The sequence below is a fragment of the Rhinoderma darwinii genome, chromosome 5 (assembly GCF_050947455.1).
Source record: "Rhinoderma darwinii isolate aRhiDar2 chromosome 5, aRhiDar2.hap1, whole genome shotgun sequence".
NCBI classification, from domain to species: Eukaryota; Metazoa; Chordata; class Amphibia; order Anura; family Rhinodermatidae; genus Rhinoderma; species Rhinoderma darwinii.
Genome location: NC_134691.1, coordinates 113,143,684 through 113,156,710, shown reverse-complemented (window position 1 = coordinate 113,156,710; position 13,027 = coordinate 113,143,684). Strand labels below are relative to the sequence as shown.

The following is a 13,027-nucleotide window of genomic DNA, read 5'->3' as shown; positions in this document are numbered from 1 at the left end:
CACTTTTGGATTATTTTTGTGCTATGAAGTAACTTTATGCATTATACATGTACTGTGAACATGGTATGTAAAAATCTTCTTCTATAATGTTCTAGATTTTCTTTTATATTGCCCTTGCACTGCCACATTACTGCATTTATTATCTTCATGCTCTGACATCACTGTGTGCACTACCATTGTACTGTGACATCACTTTTTACATTATAAAAAGACACAACCCAGTAGAGACCAAAATAATCATGGGCTTTTCGTGTACTGAACTTGCTGCTGAAGGTGGTTATGGTGGAAAGGGACCCTACCGTTACCCCTAAATTGTGCACACAGTCTAATAGGGCTTAAGAGCCCAATAGAAGCTGGAATATTAGCATTGTGGTTTTGCTATATGGCCTTATTGGTTACTTGTTACACCCTGGCTAAGGATTATCCTTTGAAAGTTGAGCTAGTAGTCCTTCATTATGATAATCGCAGTTCATTAGTACTACCTGGTTCAAATTCTCTTCTTAATCTATAAAGTTTAGAAGTAGCTACAGTATACTTTCTGACACATGGATTCTTCATGTTGGCTTATTTATAGGAATTTCCGTATAGTTTTCCTATGACTATTTAAAAAAAAAAAACAAAAAAAAAAAAAACTCAAATAAGACTTCACATAAACAAAAACAAAAAGTATGCTGAATTTTGGACAGAAAATGGACAGTGCTGACATACCTTTTTCACTTGAGTGTGACACATGGACACCACTTTGAGGAACAGACACATTCTGGTGTTGCTGCTGATTTACTGAGTCAAGGAAGGATACAAGGTTTTCATGATGTGAGAGTTCTTCTATTACAGGGAAAGACACAATGTTCCAGGTGAGTTGATTTAGGCTTTCTCCTTCAGTTAGTGCTCGGAAGAGGGATGGAATGGGCTCATGAAGTTCCTCAACTGTACTCTTAGAGGTTGGAGGAGTGTCACTATAGTTTCTTGGATTGCACATTCCTAAAGACAAATGGTAAACATTCTTATTTCTAACTGGAATTCATTGCTGGATATGTTTGTATAGATATATAAAAGTGGTGACTGTTTATTTAATATGTTTAAAGTGAATGTCCACATCTGAACACCTTTAAATTTTAAAGAAGCACTCCAGCAATTATTTTAAAAAATGTTGCACATATAATGCTAACTCGCCAGCAATATTCTTGCAGTGTCATTTGTTTCTTGCCAGCTCAGTTGCGTCTATACATTTAGAACCCGTTAATTATGGGCAACTGAATCATGTGATCTAAGTCTGACCACCAAAATAGACCGTGGTCTCATGTGTAGACAGGAGGTCAGTTTCTCCTGTGCGTCTGACTTCCTGTGAACTGCAGTATTACATCACCACCAATCAAATCCCTCCTGGCAGCTCTGAGACCCCTCAAAAGACCCCTAAAGATATTCTTTATGCCCTAAGGGAGCAGGAGTGCAGTAATATAATACGCAAGTTCATACAATGATTAGCTGCAGAGTTATGAAACTTCCCTGACTCGCATAACGGTCTATACTATCTGTGAGTGCTGTGTGCAAAGTCCAGTATTTCTATGAGACGCTGCTCCTCACTGCCTCCTCTGTTAAAAAAAACTGACATGCAGAAAACTATCACAAGCAGGAGACCGAGGAGACAGGCTGAAGCTATATCACATAGAATACACAGATTCTGCAATTAGGGGTGGGAAATTCTATGTCACTGATATATCACTTGCTGCACTTAGATAGGACTCAGAGCAGAGCAAGTGCAGTGTGTTGAGACTCCTCTCTCTCTCTCTGCAAAGCCAGAAGCATCATGGGAAAATGTAGGCTGCATTAGGGGAATTATATAAATGACAATCTAAAACAGGTACACACAAAGCATACACAAGAGCCTCTACTTCATTCTTTAATAATAGTCTATGCTACACTATATAGCTGGAGCGCTTCCTTAATCTAAATAACTAAAGTGCAAAGGAAGGATAAGTGTATAAAACGTAACTTTTAATTAAACCTATATAAAATGGAATATCAAGGTTTCAAGGTTAGTATAATATATACTATTGTAATATGTAACATACACAGCAGACAGTATTCACAGTGCCGAATACAGGGTATTTGAGTTCCTTAAATTCACAGCAGGGTTACTTAAAATACCACTGTGTAATCCCAAATTAACCTATCCCTTCAGCCCATTAATTGACCCTCACTGTTGACAAATTATATATATATATATATTTATTCACACACACACACAATTATAAGACCAATAATAACACAATATAAAAGGTCCGAATAACACCATAACCACATAGTGACTGAATAAAACTCCCGTATGGTTACTGAATAATAACCACTATACAAAAGACCAATATTACCATCATTTAGAGACCATATAGTGGTAGATGCCAGTTATACACAGGAGCTCCGTAGACCATATAAGTTATTACAGCACATTTATATCCAGTGACACTTTCCCTTCTTTTCTCCATCTGGCCCAGACCACTGTGACGACTTATTCCAGCCATGACTCATCTCTGCAGAAGTTCACACACAGACGTGTTAGTTTCTCGCTTTTCCAACATCCTCCCCTCCTATACCCTATCCTCTTTACAAACTTGTAATCCAGTGCCCCAGATGGTAATAATGATCACTCAGCGCTGAACACGATAAAAGTGCTTTTGCGGTTTCCGTAACTGCCATTCACTACTATGGGACTTCGGGAATCTTCTTCATGTTCGGGAATCACACGCGTCAGCCAGAACACAAAAAGCTAGAACGGGGTTTAGGGGGCCCCATTCTAGAGATAGGTGCGGACCCCAGAGGGGAGACCCGCATCTATCTGACAATTATGGCATATCCTGTGGATATGTCATAATTGTCCCTGATGGGAAAACCCCTTTAAAAGGATGGATTTTACTTATCTAAGTGATTCTAAGATTGCTTTTTCGTGACACATTGTACTTTGTGTTAGTGATAAATAAAAGTAAGATTTATCGACCAAAATTTATTAAAAAATCCCAAATTTACTGAAAATGTACAAAAATTAGGAATTTTCAATATTTGATTTGAAGTTTGAAATATCCCATATGTGGCCCTAGTACGCCACTCGACTCAAACACAGTATTCTGAAATGAAGGAACAACTTATGGATTTTAGGACCTTGATTTTATTAGGATGCTTTTTAGGCACCATGTTGCATTTCCAGAGCCCCTAAAGTACCAGTGCAATCAAAACCCCCAAAAAGTTACCCCATTTTAGAAACTACACCCCTCAAGGAATATATCTAGATGTGTAATAAGCTTTAGGACTCCACAGGTGTTTCATAGTAGTTATAAACACTGCCGTGAAAATGAAAAATTGATTTTTTTCCCAATAAAGCGTTGCTTTATCCCAAAATTTTTCATTTATACAAGTGAAAGATGGAAAAAAAAAAAAAAAGCACCACACAATTTGTTATGCAATTTCTCCTGAATACGGCAATATCCTATATGTAATCGTAAACTGCTATATGGGCACACGGTGGGGCTCAGAATGCGAGGAATGCCATTTGACTTTTGAGCACAGATTTTGCTGGAATATTTTTCAGGCGCCATGTTGTGTTTGCAGAGCCCGAGGTATACGTATATTGGAAACACACAATAGTGTCCCCATTTCAGAAACTGCACCCCTTAAGGCCTTTATCTAGTCATGTGTTGATCATTTTGACCCCACAGGAGTTTTCCAGAATTTGATGCAAAGCATGAAAAATTGAATTTTTTTTTACAATGATGCCATTTCAGTGCCCAATATGTTGTGCCCAGCTTGTGTTATCAGAGACACTCCCCTCATAAATTGTTGTGCAGGTTCTCCTGGGTGCAGGAATACCCCACGTGGCCTTTATCTGTTGTCTGCATGCACGGCAGGGCTCAGAAGGGAAAAAGCGCCATTTGGCGCACAGATTTTGCTGGGATGGATTTTGGCCGCTATGTCACGTTTGCAGAGCCCCTGTGGTACTGGTACAATGGAAACCCTCAAGAAGTGACTCCCATTTTGGAAACAACACCCCTTAAGGAATTTATTTAGCCGTGCAACGAGCATTTGGACTCCAAAAGGTGTTTCACAGAAGTTATAAACACTGGGCCGTAAAAATAAAAAAAATGCGTTTTCTCCAATAAAACGTTGCTTTATTATCAAATTTTTCATTTATACAAGGGGGTAATAAAAGAAAAATCACCCCACAATTTTTTATGCAATTTCTCCTGATAAGGGCAATACCCCATATGTGGCCATTATCTGCTGCCTGGGCACACGGTAGGGCTCAAATGGGAAGGCCCACCATTTTGTTTTTGGAGCATGGATTTTGCACAAATGGTTTTTGAGCACCAGGGCTCATTTGCAGTACCCCTGAAGTGCGAACACAGTTAAAAGTCCCAAAAAGTTTACCTATTTTGGAAACTACACCCTTCAAGGAATTCTTGAATTTTTCTATTTGAAACCCACTGGTCTTTTCCAGAATTTAATGCGCAGTGGATGCGAATTGCAAATTTCCCACAATTATGCCACTTCATGGCCCAATATGCGATGCCCAGCTTGTGCTACTGGAGATATACATCTTGTGCTGAATAATACTCCATATATGATTTTTACAGGTCCAGGAGGTTTTTAGGGCCTACTTTTTACTTGGATGATTTTTAGGCAATACCTTATGTTTGCAGAGCCTCCAGAACATAAAAGGAAGTTCCAGAAATGCCTCCTTGAATAAAAATTACACCCTTCAAAAGCACAGTATTCATTAAGGGGTAGAATTCCTCCACTGCTAGACATTTTTGGGCGGTATAGACCAGACTAAATTTTAAGTTGTAGTGGTCAACTACTGGTCTAATTTTATCATAATTGGGGTCGTTTTGGGGTGGGCACTCAATTATTGTTATAGTGAAGGAATTTTAACATACTTTCAAAATGCGCTCGGTGCATGGCAAGAAAATAAAGAGGGGAATGATAAAGGAGGTCTCTGTTCCAATAAGAACGTATCGTGGGGTTTTTGGTAATGCCCATACTCAATAAAACAACCCAGAACTTGCGAATTTCAGTAGGGTTTGTAGGGGTCTATTTTCGAGGCCTGGCATAATGACAATTTGGATTGCGGGAAATAAATTGCTCCGCATAGATTTTTTTTGTGCCACCATCAAGTTCACAAGGTCATCAGTGAGGAACAGTTGGGGGAAAAAAAATATATACTAATTTCACTGAAACCTGCGTTGATGCCTGGAGTTGCAGTAAATTCAGGCACCTGGGGCACAACATTTTCTGTGTACATACATGTGGAGTCAATTGTACTAGGCTGCTATTATGCACTACTGACGCCTACCCTTGGACGCCTACGTGGCGGTTCATTAGTAGATCTACTAGATAAAAGTGTCACCTTATCCCTACTGCCGGAATCAGATTCTTCAAGGAGCAAGGCACATGCCACTTTAGCAGTACACAGCCGCTTAGTCATTTTTTTTTTCTTCTGTAAAATTGTGTGTTTTTATTTTTTTATTGTAGTCTCTTTTTTGGTTTTGTAGTTTTCTTTTATAAAATGTGAAAAACTCAAAGTAAAAACTCCCTATGTCACTGCGCAGTTAGTAACAAGTGTCACAGGTGTCAAAACGAACGTAAACGTTTTTTTTTTTATTATTATAGAATAATAACTAGTTCCCTAAACCCATATGTAATTATTTTATCCCCCTACCTACAACTACTCCAGAGTAACAGGTGTCAAGCTCAGGTGAGGTACAGGAGTTTGGTATGGGCCACAGATTTGCCCCAATTAGGTGCAGAATACAAGAGGGTAGCGATGAGGCAATGAAGGGGTTAATTTGTTTTGTTTTTAACACACATGTCTCTGGGAAGTGAATTACAGGTGACAAAGGAGACTGGGGATAAGGCACAGAGTGCTAATAAGGCACCCAATTCTGGTATAGGTGCCAATCAGGCACAGGACACCGGTATGCAGCACAGGAGGCTGGCAATGGAGCAATAACGGGATTGATTTTATTATTTTCTTTCCTTTATACGCTGGGTAGTAACAGGCGTCTTTATGCACTGGAGGCTGAATGAGGCACAGGAGGCACCGTAGGAGGATATAGGTGGCAATCAGGCACAAGACGTGGTATGCAGCAAAGGCGGGTTGCGATGGGGCAATAACGGGGTTGATTTTTAAAAATGGTTTACACTGGGCAGTAAATCGTTGGCACAGGAGGCTGGATGAGACACAGGAGGCTGGATGAGGCACAGGAGGCTGCCAGTCATATGATGGGGCACCACTGTTCTGTGGCACAGGTTGCTGGAGACGGGGAAACGAAACACCTGTCTTGGGCACATGACAGGTATATAGGGCACAGTGGACTGTCTGCTAGATGATCCTGGGGTTAAATTGGTTACCATATTAGATATACTATATTATATCGTTAGATCGCTGGTACAATATACTGCAATACTAATGTATTGCAGTATATCGTCATTTTTACAGGCATCTGTTAGGCCCTGCTACAGGCAGGGCTTAACAGAGGCAGAGTGAAGGCAGCCCTGGGGGCTTTCATTAGGCCCCTGGGTTGCCATAACAACCGTCATCACCACCCAATCTCACTGCGGGGGTGATGAGCTGTCGGAGGGGGCCGCCTCCCCCTATTTTCAATGCCTCAAATGCTGTGGTCGCGATTGACCGCAGCATTTGAGGGGTTACACAGCCAGGAACAGCGCGATTGCTGCTCCCGGCTGTCCGCTGTAAAATACAACCGACATCCGCAGCATATGGAGTGCGCTCCAAACATCACCCCCTGCACCTAGACGTAATAGCACGTCTGGGTGCGCGAAGGGGTTAAACAGAAGCACAGGCAAAGACATGGGCTGCTTCAAAAACAAACTTTGAAGCATGGATAACCTGAGAAGCAAATTCTGCTAACTCCTGCTGGTTGCTCCAGATAGGATGGCGCGATGCAGCCGCTTCCACCACACTGAGCAGGCCTTGCTCACCCAGGTGGATGAAAAAGACGGATGCAGAGCGGAATCTGCAGCCACAAAAACAGATTTACCTTGAAAAATCCAACCTCTTGACCAGAGGGTCACTGAGAGAAGCCGCCGCAGCCAGGGGAAAAGCAGTAGTTCTTAATAGCCTAGCAATAGGTGGATCCACAGAAGGAAACAGAACCCAATGAGACCAAATCCTCCTAAATAAGAAACAAAGTATCTGCCATTTTAGAAACAACAAGAGGTCTGTCTGAAATGTTCCTACTCCTTGGTTAATATTTTCTCAAATTCGTTATGGTTTGGTAAACATAGCCTGTGGTGCCACATGCGCTGTAAGGGTGCTTCCTCATGAGAAGGGGAGCTGATCAGCCATTACATGCAAGGTGTCTCTTACAGCATGTATTAACGCCTGCAAAGCAGTTGACAACTACAACTCCTGTCCTGACTCTCTATCGGAGTCAGAAGACACGTGAGGAAAGAGACTGACCAACATTGGAGGCTACATGATCATGGAACACTGCAATGGGATCCCCCTGGAAATAGCATGACTAGGAACGAGACCTGTCCAAGGCACCCCTATGTCTCTTATGGGATCGGTTGCTGGAAGCAGTTGGAGTATTTTTCAAAAACGAAGGAAGGGCGCTGAGCTCAACCACAATCTGGGAAGACAAATGCTCCAAAGACTGGATTTAGTCTGGTTAATGTTCCCAGGGCCTGAGCAAAAGATATCACCCGTTCAGGGGGTGCCTTATCCTCGAGAGGGAGCCATCTGTGGGGCCCTGGATAGCAAGCACTACAGGCAGAATAGGCTAGGCTGGCCACTAGTAAACATTATATCACATTGCCCATCTGTATAGGCTGCTTGGTAATATCTTCCCGAGGAGAAGATATGACAGAAGGGACTAACAAACATTATTGTTTGGAGAAGAAAATTAAACCCTAAGCCTACCAGCTGCATACCCCTGTGGGTGAAGACAGGAGAAGGATGGCACCAACAAATGAGTTGAGCTGAAGTCCTCAAGTCCGTTTTAAAAATTGTGCCAGTAAGGAGAAGACACCGGCGTGCTAAAGAAATAAGCCCCACCTCCAAACCCTGCCACCCGAGAAGGTCGTCCTCCAAATCAAGAGCAGACAAGATGAGGGAGGCCATAAGCAGAAAAGGAACACCTGACAGGCCAGAGCGGAGCAAAGACAGGGAAAACAACTGGGGTCTAGGCCAGACAAGCTGGGGGCTAGACAAGAAACTAGTGGTCTGAATGGCAAAAATGGTGCTTGTTCCACAAAGGACCAGAAAAAACTCCAGACGTTACTAAGTAAGGAAAAAAAAACGCTATAAACTCCCCTAGAGAAGGAATCACTTCCTAATACTCATAGCAGCACCGCAGACAGCAGAAGAAATAGAGCGGGAATGGGAAAAGACTTATTCAGGTGCACGCATGGTCACCTCATCAGTTACCTCGTACATACAGTGGGTTACTGACACGCTGTCTGCGAAAGCAGAAAATATGTTAGGTGACCGGCGGAAAGGGAGAAACAGAGCCGAGGATTGCCTGGTTTCCCGAAACCCGCAGGGGTTTGACATAGGCTGTAAACAGGCTGAAAACTCACCTGCAGCTAAGGAAAGAAAATAAATAAATATAAAATAGCAGCAGACCTGAGTATCAGTCCATGTCTGCCTCATACGACACTATGCTAAAAATCTACTTATCCAGTGACTGTGGGCAGGGTATGGCCTCTCTGAGCGGAGCAAAGACTTTCCTACCCAGTGTCGCCTCCTAATGGCAGGAGCATATAACGATGGTGCTGTTTTCCCCAATGATTAACAAGAAATCGTCATATTACTTCTTCATTTTCTTCTATTAAGCAGAGATGAATAGTGAGGTGTAGGAGTGGAAAAAACACAGGAAAGTCAAAGAAGAAAAGAGGGGTGAGGGGCAGCAACAGGTTGCCCATCGTTTTCAATAGACAAATGATGGTACACGAGATAACATTGAGGTGGTGGAGTGTGTGCACAAAATAAATCTGATAGTAAATCAATAATCCTCAGTGTAATAAGAGAGCCAAGACGGGGAATCTGGGTACAATATGCGCATAGAGCTAGAATATCAATAGGTTACATTTTTCAGTTTGTCATTAAGGGCATGTGCACACACTAAGGCCCCATGTACACGAACATATTTTTTCCCTCCCGTAAATACTGGCCGTAAATACAGGTCCTTTGTCACAAGTTTTTAACCCATATTTACAGCCCCGTGCCCGTAAATACGGGTCCGTTGTCATCCGTATTCCACCCGCATTTACGGACCCGTAAAAAAAAAAGGGGGGGCTGGAAATTATGTCACATGATCGCTCAGACGCCATTTTCTCTGCTTTTCTTTATTCAAAAATTGAAATCCCTGACGTCGCCTAGCAACGCTCCCGTAATTACGGGTGCACACACGTAGCCACCCGTAATTACGGGAACCCCATAGACTTCTATGGGCCTGCCCATGCCGTAATTATGGCCTGAAATAGGACATGCTCTATATTTTTCAACGGCACGGGCACATTCCCGTACGCAAATGGGAAGGTACCCGTGGCCAATAGAAGTCTATGGGACCGTAATTACGGCCGTGTGCATGGGGCCTTACTAAAAAAAAAAAAAACTCGTTTTCAAGGGAAAAAAGCTCCTGATTTTCAGAAGTTTTTTTAGCAACTCGCATTTTTCACTGACGTTTTTTGAGCTGTTCTTCTATAGAGTCAATGAAAAACAGCTCCAAAAACATCTCAACAAGTGACATGCACTTCTTTTTTGTGGCCGTTTTTAAAAGGATCATGTAAAAAAAAAAGGTCCAAAAACCGGCCGATAATACCCTTAGAATGCTTGATAGCCTTACTTTTGTTTTCGTTATTTTTGTATTTCCGGGTCGTTCTAAATAACATTGCTGATAACCACTGTTGTTTCCATTGTAGCACGTAAGTGGCAGTTTTGCTGGTGAAAATCACCCGGTGTATATGTATCATCAACATGAATTATAAGAAATATAATTGGGGTAAAGTATGTGTGGCGAGTTTACAGAGTCACCTAACATGTGAGTAGATTGGATCTATGGGTCAAAATGGACAGATCTGCACCCATGAGCAATGCAAGAGAGGCTTGACAGCAGATCCAAGGTCAAGTGAAATGCATTAATGAGATGCACATTGAGTTTATTGCACATAGATCATAGCTGTGTACAAACACAAAACTAAGGATGTGAATTCACAGAATTTAGCCTAGCCAAGTGAGACATTGCAATAAGTCAAACAGATTACTTGATAAAACCAAGGTACTAAAAAAATTAAAATAAAAATCCAACACACAAACAAAAAAAATTAAACATTTTCTGTTCTGTCTTAGAACTGGCAGGACATCTTGCTACTTGTAGTTCATCAGCCAGAGAGAGAACATATAAAAGCTATGAGCTAATAAATGGAGGAAGTAAAAAAAAACAAAAAACAGAACTTGGAGGTTTTACAAGTAACTTCAGGTTATTCCTGCACCTACATCCCTTTCCTATTCGGAACTGACTGCTAAACATCTGTAAACGGTATAATCTTTGCTGTATGTGCTCATTGAAGGATCCGTAAAGACCATTTTTTTTTTTTTTTTAAAGAAAATAAATCAAGCAAAGTGTGGAGAGGGGTCGAGTTCATGAGAGGAGGTGTGATGAAAATGCTGCTCCAGCTTGTGTTATTGTAAGCAGTGATGTCAGCTTATAACTTTGCACATCTGGAGAAAAGTGCTGTGAATACAACAGGCCCTAAGGGTGGGTTCTAATCTGGCACTCGACCGAGTCACCTGCATTCAATCACGCCTGGAGACATTAAAGTCATGCCAAGCGGGATCTGCCTCACATCACGGCCTCCACAACATTTTGTACAGATAAACGTTACAAGTGTCTTTCTCCCCATATAGGTCCATGAGGCTCCTATGTGTACACAATGTCCGGGGACCTAAATTCCCTTCTTTATCTAACAATATTTGGTTGGGTAGACCGTGAATTATATCAGGCTGCTGTGACTGTTCTACTTTGTTTGGCCTGTAGAATTAACAGAAATATTAAAGGGGTTTTCCAGAACCAAACAATCCAATCCAGTTAAATTAACCAATGGCAAACAAATCTTTTTGGAATATACTTCCGTTTGATCCGATGTCCCTAGCGGCGTATCGCATCTTCTGTCACGTGACCACTCGCTAACCTGAAATCCAAACTTCCTCCTCAGCCCCGTCCATGAGCTCTAACTTACGTTTTCCTGTTGTCTGAGTGTACGGTCACGTCATAAATGACGTAACTGGACACTGTAGTTAGGAGTTGTACGATGTACTAATCCTCCTATTCAGAGCATGCGTGGTTGATTCACACTCCGTGTCCAATACGCATGCTCTATTTTCAGTCGGCGCTTTGAATCATGGGATTTGTGGTCTTTATTCTGTACAGGAAACGGCCAGTCACAACAAACTTGCGATGTAAACAAACGGGAGAAGAACCTCGGGGAGCGTATAACGAAGAAAATTAGACACATAAACAGGTGGGGAGCATAGGTTTAACAGAACTAACAGATGTAAAGATTTATTAAATTAAAAATACCATGTCGGAAAACCCCTTTAACCTTATGGCCTAAACAAATCAAACAAATGTGGTTGATAAGACGGATAATGAGCATTCCAACCATCAAGATGAGAATTGTGACAGATGGGACCCTGGTTCAATGGGCAGAAAATGTATAGCTGTATGTGATGTAAATTGGTTGACGTAAGCTGCACAGAGACATTCGATTTTTTGTTGGTGGATCCCGCCAATTTTGTGCGGTTATTTTAAAATAACAGCTCTACATCTACACTGCTGTTCAACTACCGGTACTTCAAACAGGCGGCACTGAACGCATAGTGGCAATATGTCTGATTTAATGCAACTACAACACTGGCTCATACTAAGGCCAGTTTCACGTGGCTGTAATATGGCTGCATTTTAAAATCTATATTACGACCACAAGACCTGGACCCCCTGCAGTTGTGGTGAAACAATGAGATGGGATCTGGTGTTACAAATGTAATAAAAATTATAAAATGCAGCCATATTATGGTCATGTGAAGCTGGCTTAAAAATCGCCTGCCATTAAAATGTTATTCTCTGAGGGTATGTTCACACGCACTGTTTTCAGACGTAATTCGGCCGTTTTACGCCTCGAATTACGCCTGAAAAAACTGCTCCATTACGCCTACAAACATCTGCCGAAATACGGCGCGTAAAATGACGGCTCGTCAAAAGACGTGCAGGACACTTCTTGGGACGTTTTTGGAGGCGTTTTTCATTGACACCATTGAAAAACAGTTCCAAACACGGCCGTAAAAAACGCAGCGAAAAAAGGAAGTAGCTACAAAAACGTATGAAAATCAGGAGCTGTTTTCGCCTGAAAACAGCCCCGTATTTTCAGACGTTTTTGGTCACTACGTGTGAACATATCCTAAGTCTCTGGACCACTCAGACTCATTAGATAAATATATTCCGCTCTACGCGATTTTCTTCCAGTATTTCTTCTTGCATTTTAGAACACTGCAGCGGACCTAAAATGTATCTTAATAAAATGACAGTTCATGAATATTCATGAGTTGTCTAGACTTCTTAGGGTACATTCACAAACGGTAGATTTATTACAGAAGTGTCTGCAACTGAAAAGCCTTTGCATACATCTGAATCAGGTTGTTTATGCAAAAGGCGCAAGAATTTCTGCAAGCCCCATTTAGATCTATGGGACAGTTGCAGATATTCCTGTAACAAATAAGTCACGTGCGAATACAGGATGTAGTAGCCGATAGTTCGATCATGTCACCTGACATACACTCTTGCACCGGATTGGTCACTGCAGCTACATCTCTTAGGGTCCTCTAACATGGCCCGACATGGGCCGTGTAAAACGAGCACCGATCAACGAGACAGCTCGTTGATCGGCACTCCATTGCTCCTTTCACAAGAAGCTATGATCAGTAATGTATGGGGATGAGTGATTGTTACTACGATCG

The 13,027-nt window shown here is 41.8% G+C and overlaps 1 protein-coding gene across 1 annotated transcript in view; it reads right to left on the bottom strand.

The window, feature by feature from the left end:
- The window catches only part of TWSG1 (twisted gastrulation BMP signaling modulator 1), a 58,528-nt gene that overhangs the window by 31,938 nt on the left and 13,563 nt on the right, over positions 1 to 13,027 (bottom strand). Inside the window, exon 4 of the mRNA XM_075828367.1 lies at positions 709 to 981. Within this exon, the coding sequence (XP_075684482.1) occupies positions 709 to 981 (273 nt within the window). The remainder of the gene's footprint in view (positions 1 to 708; positions 982 to 13,027) is intronic.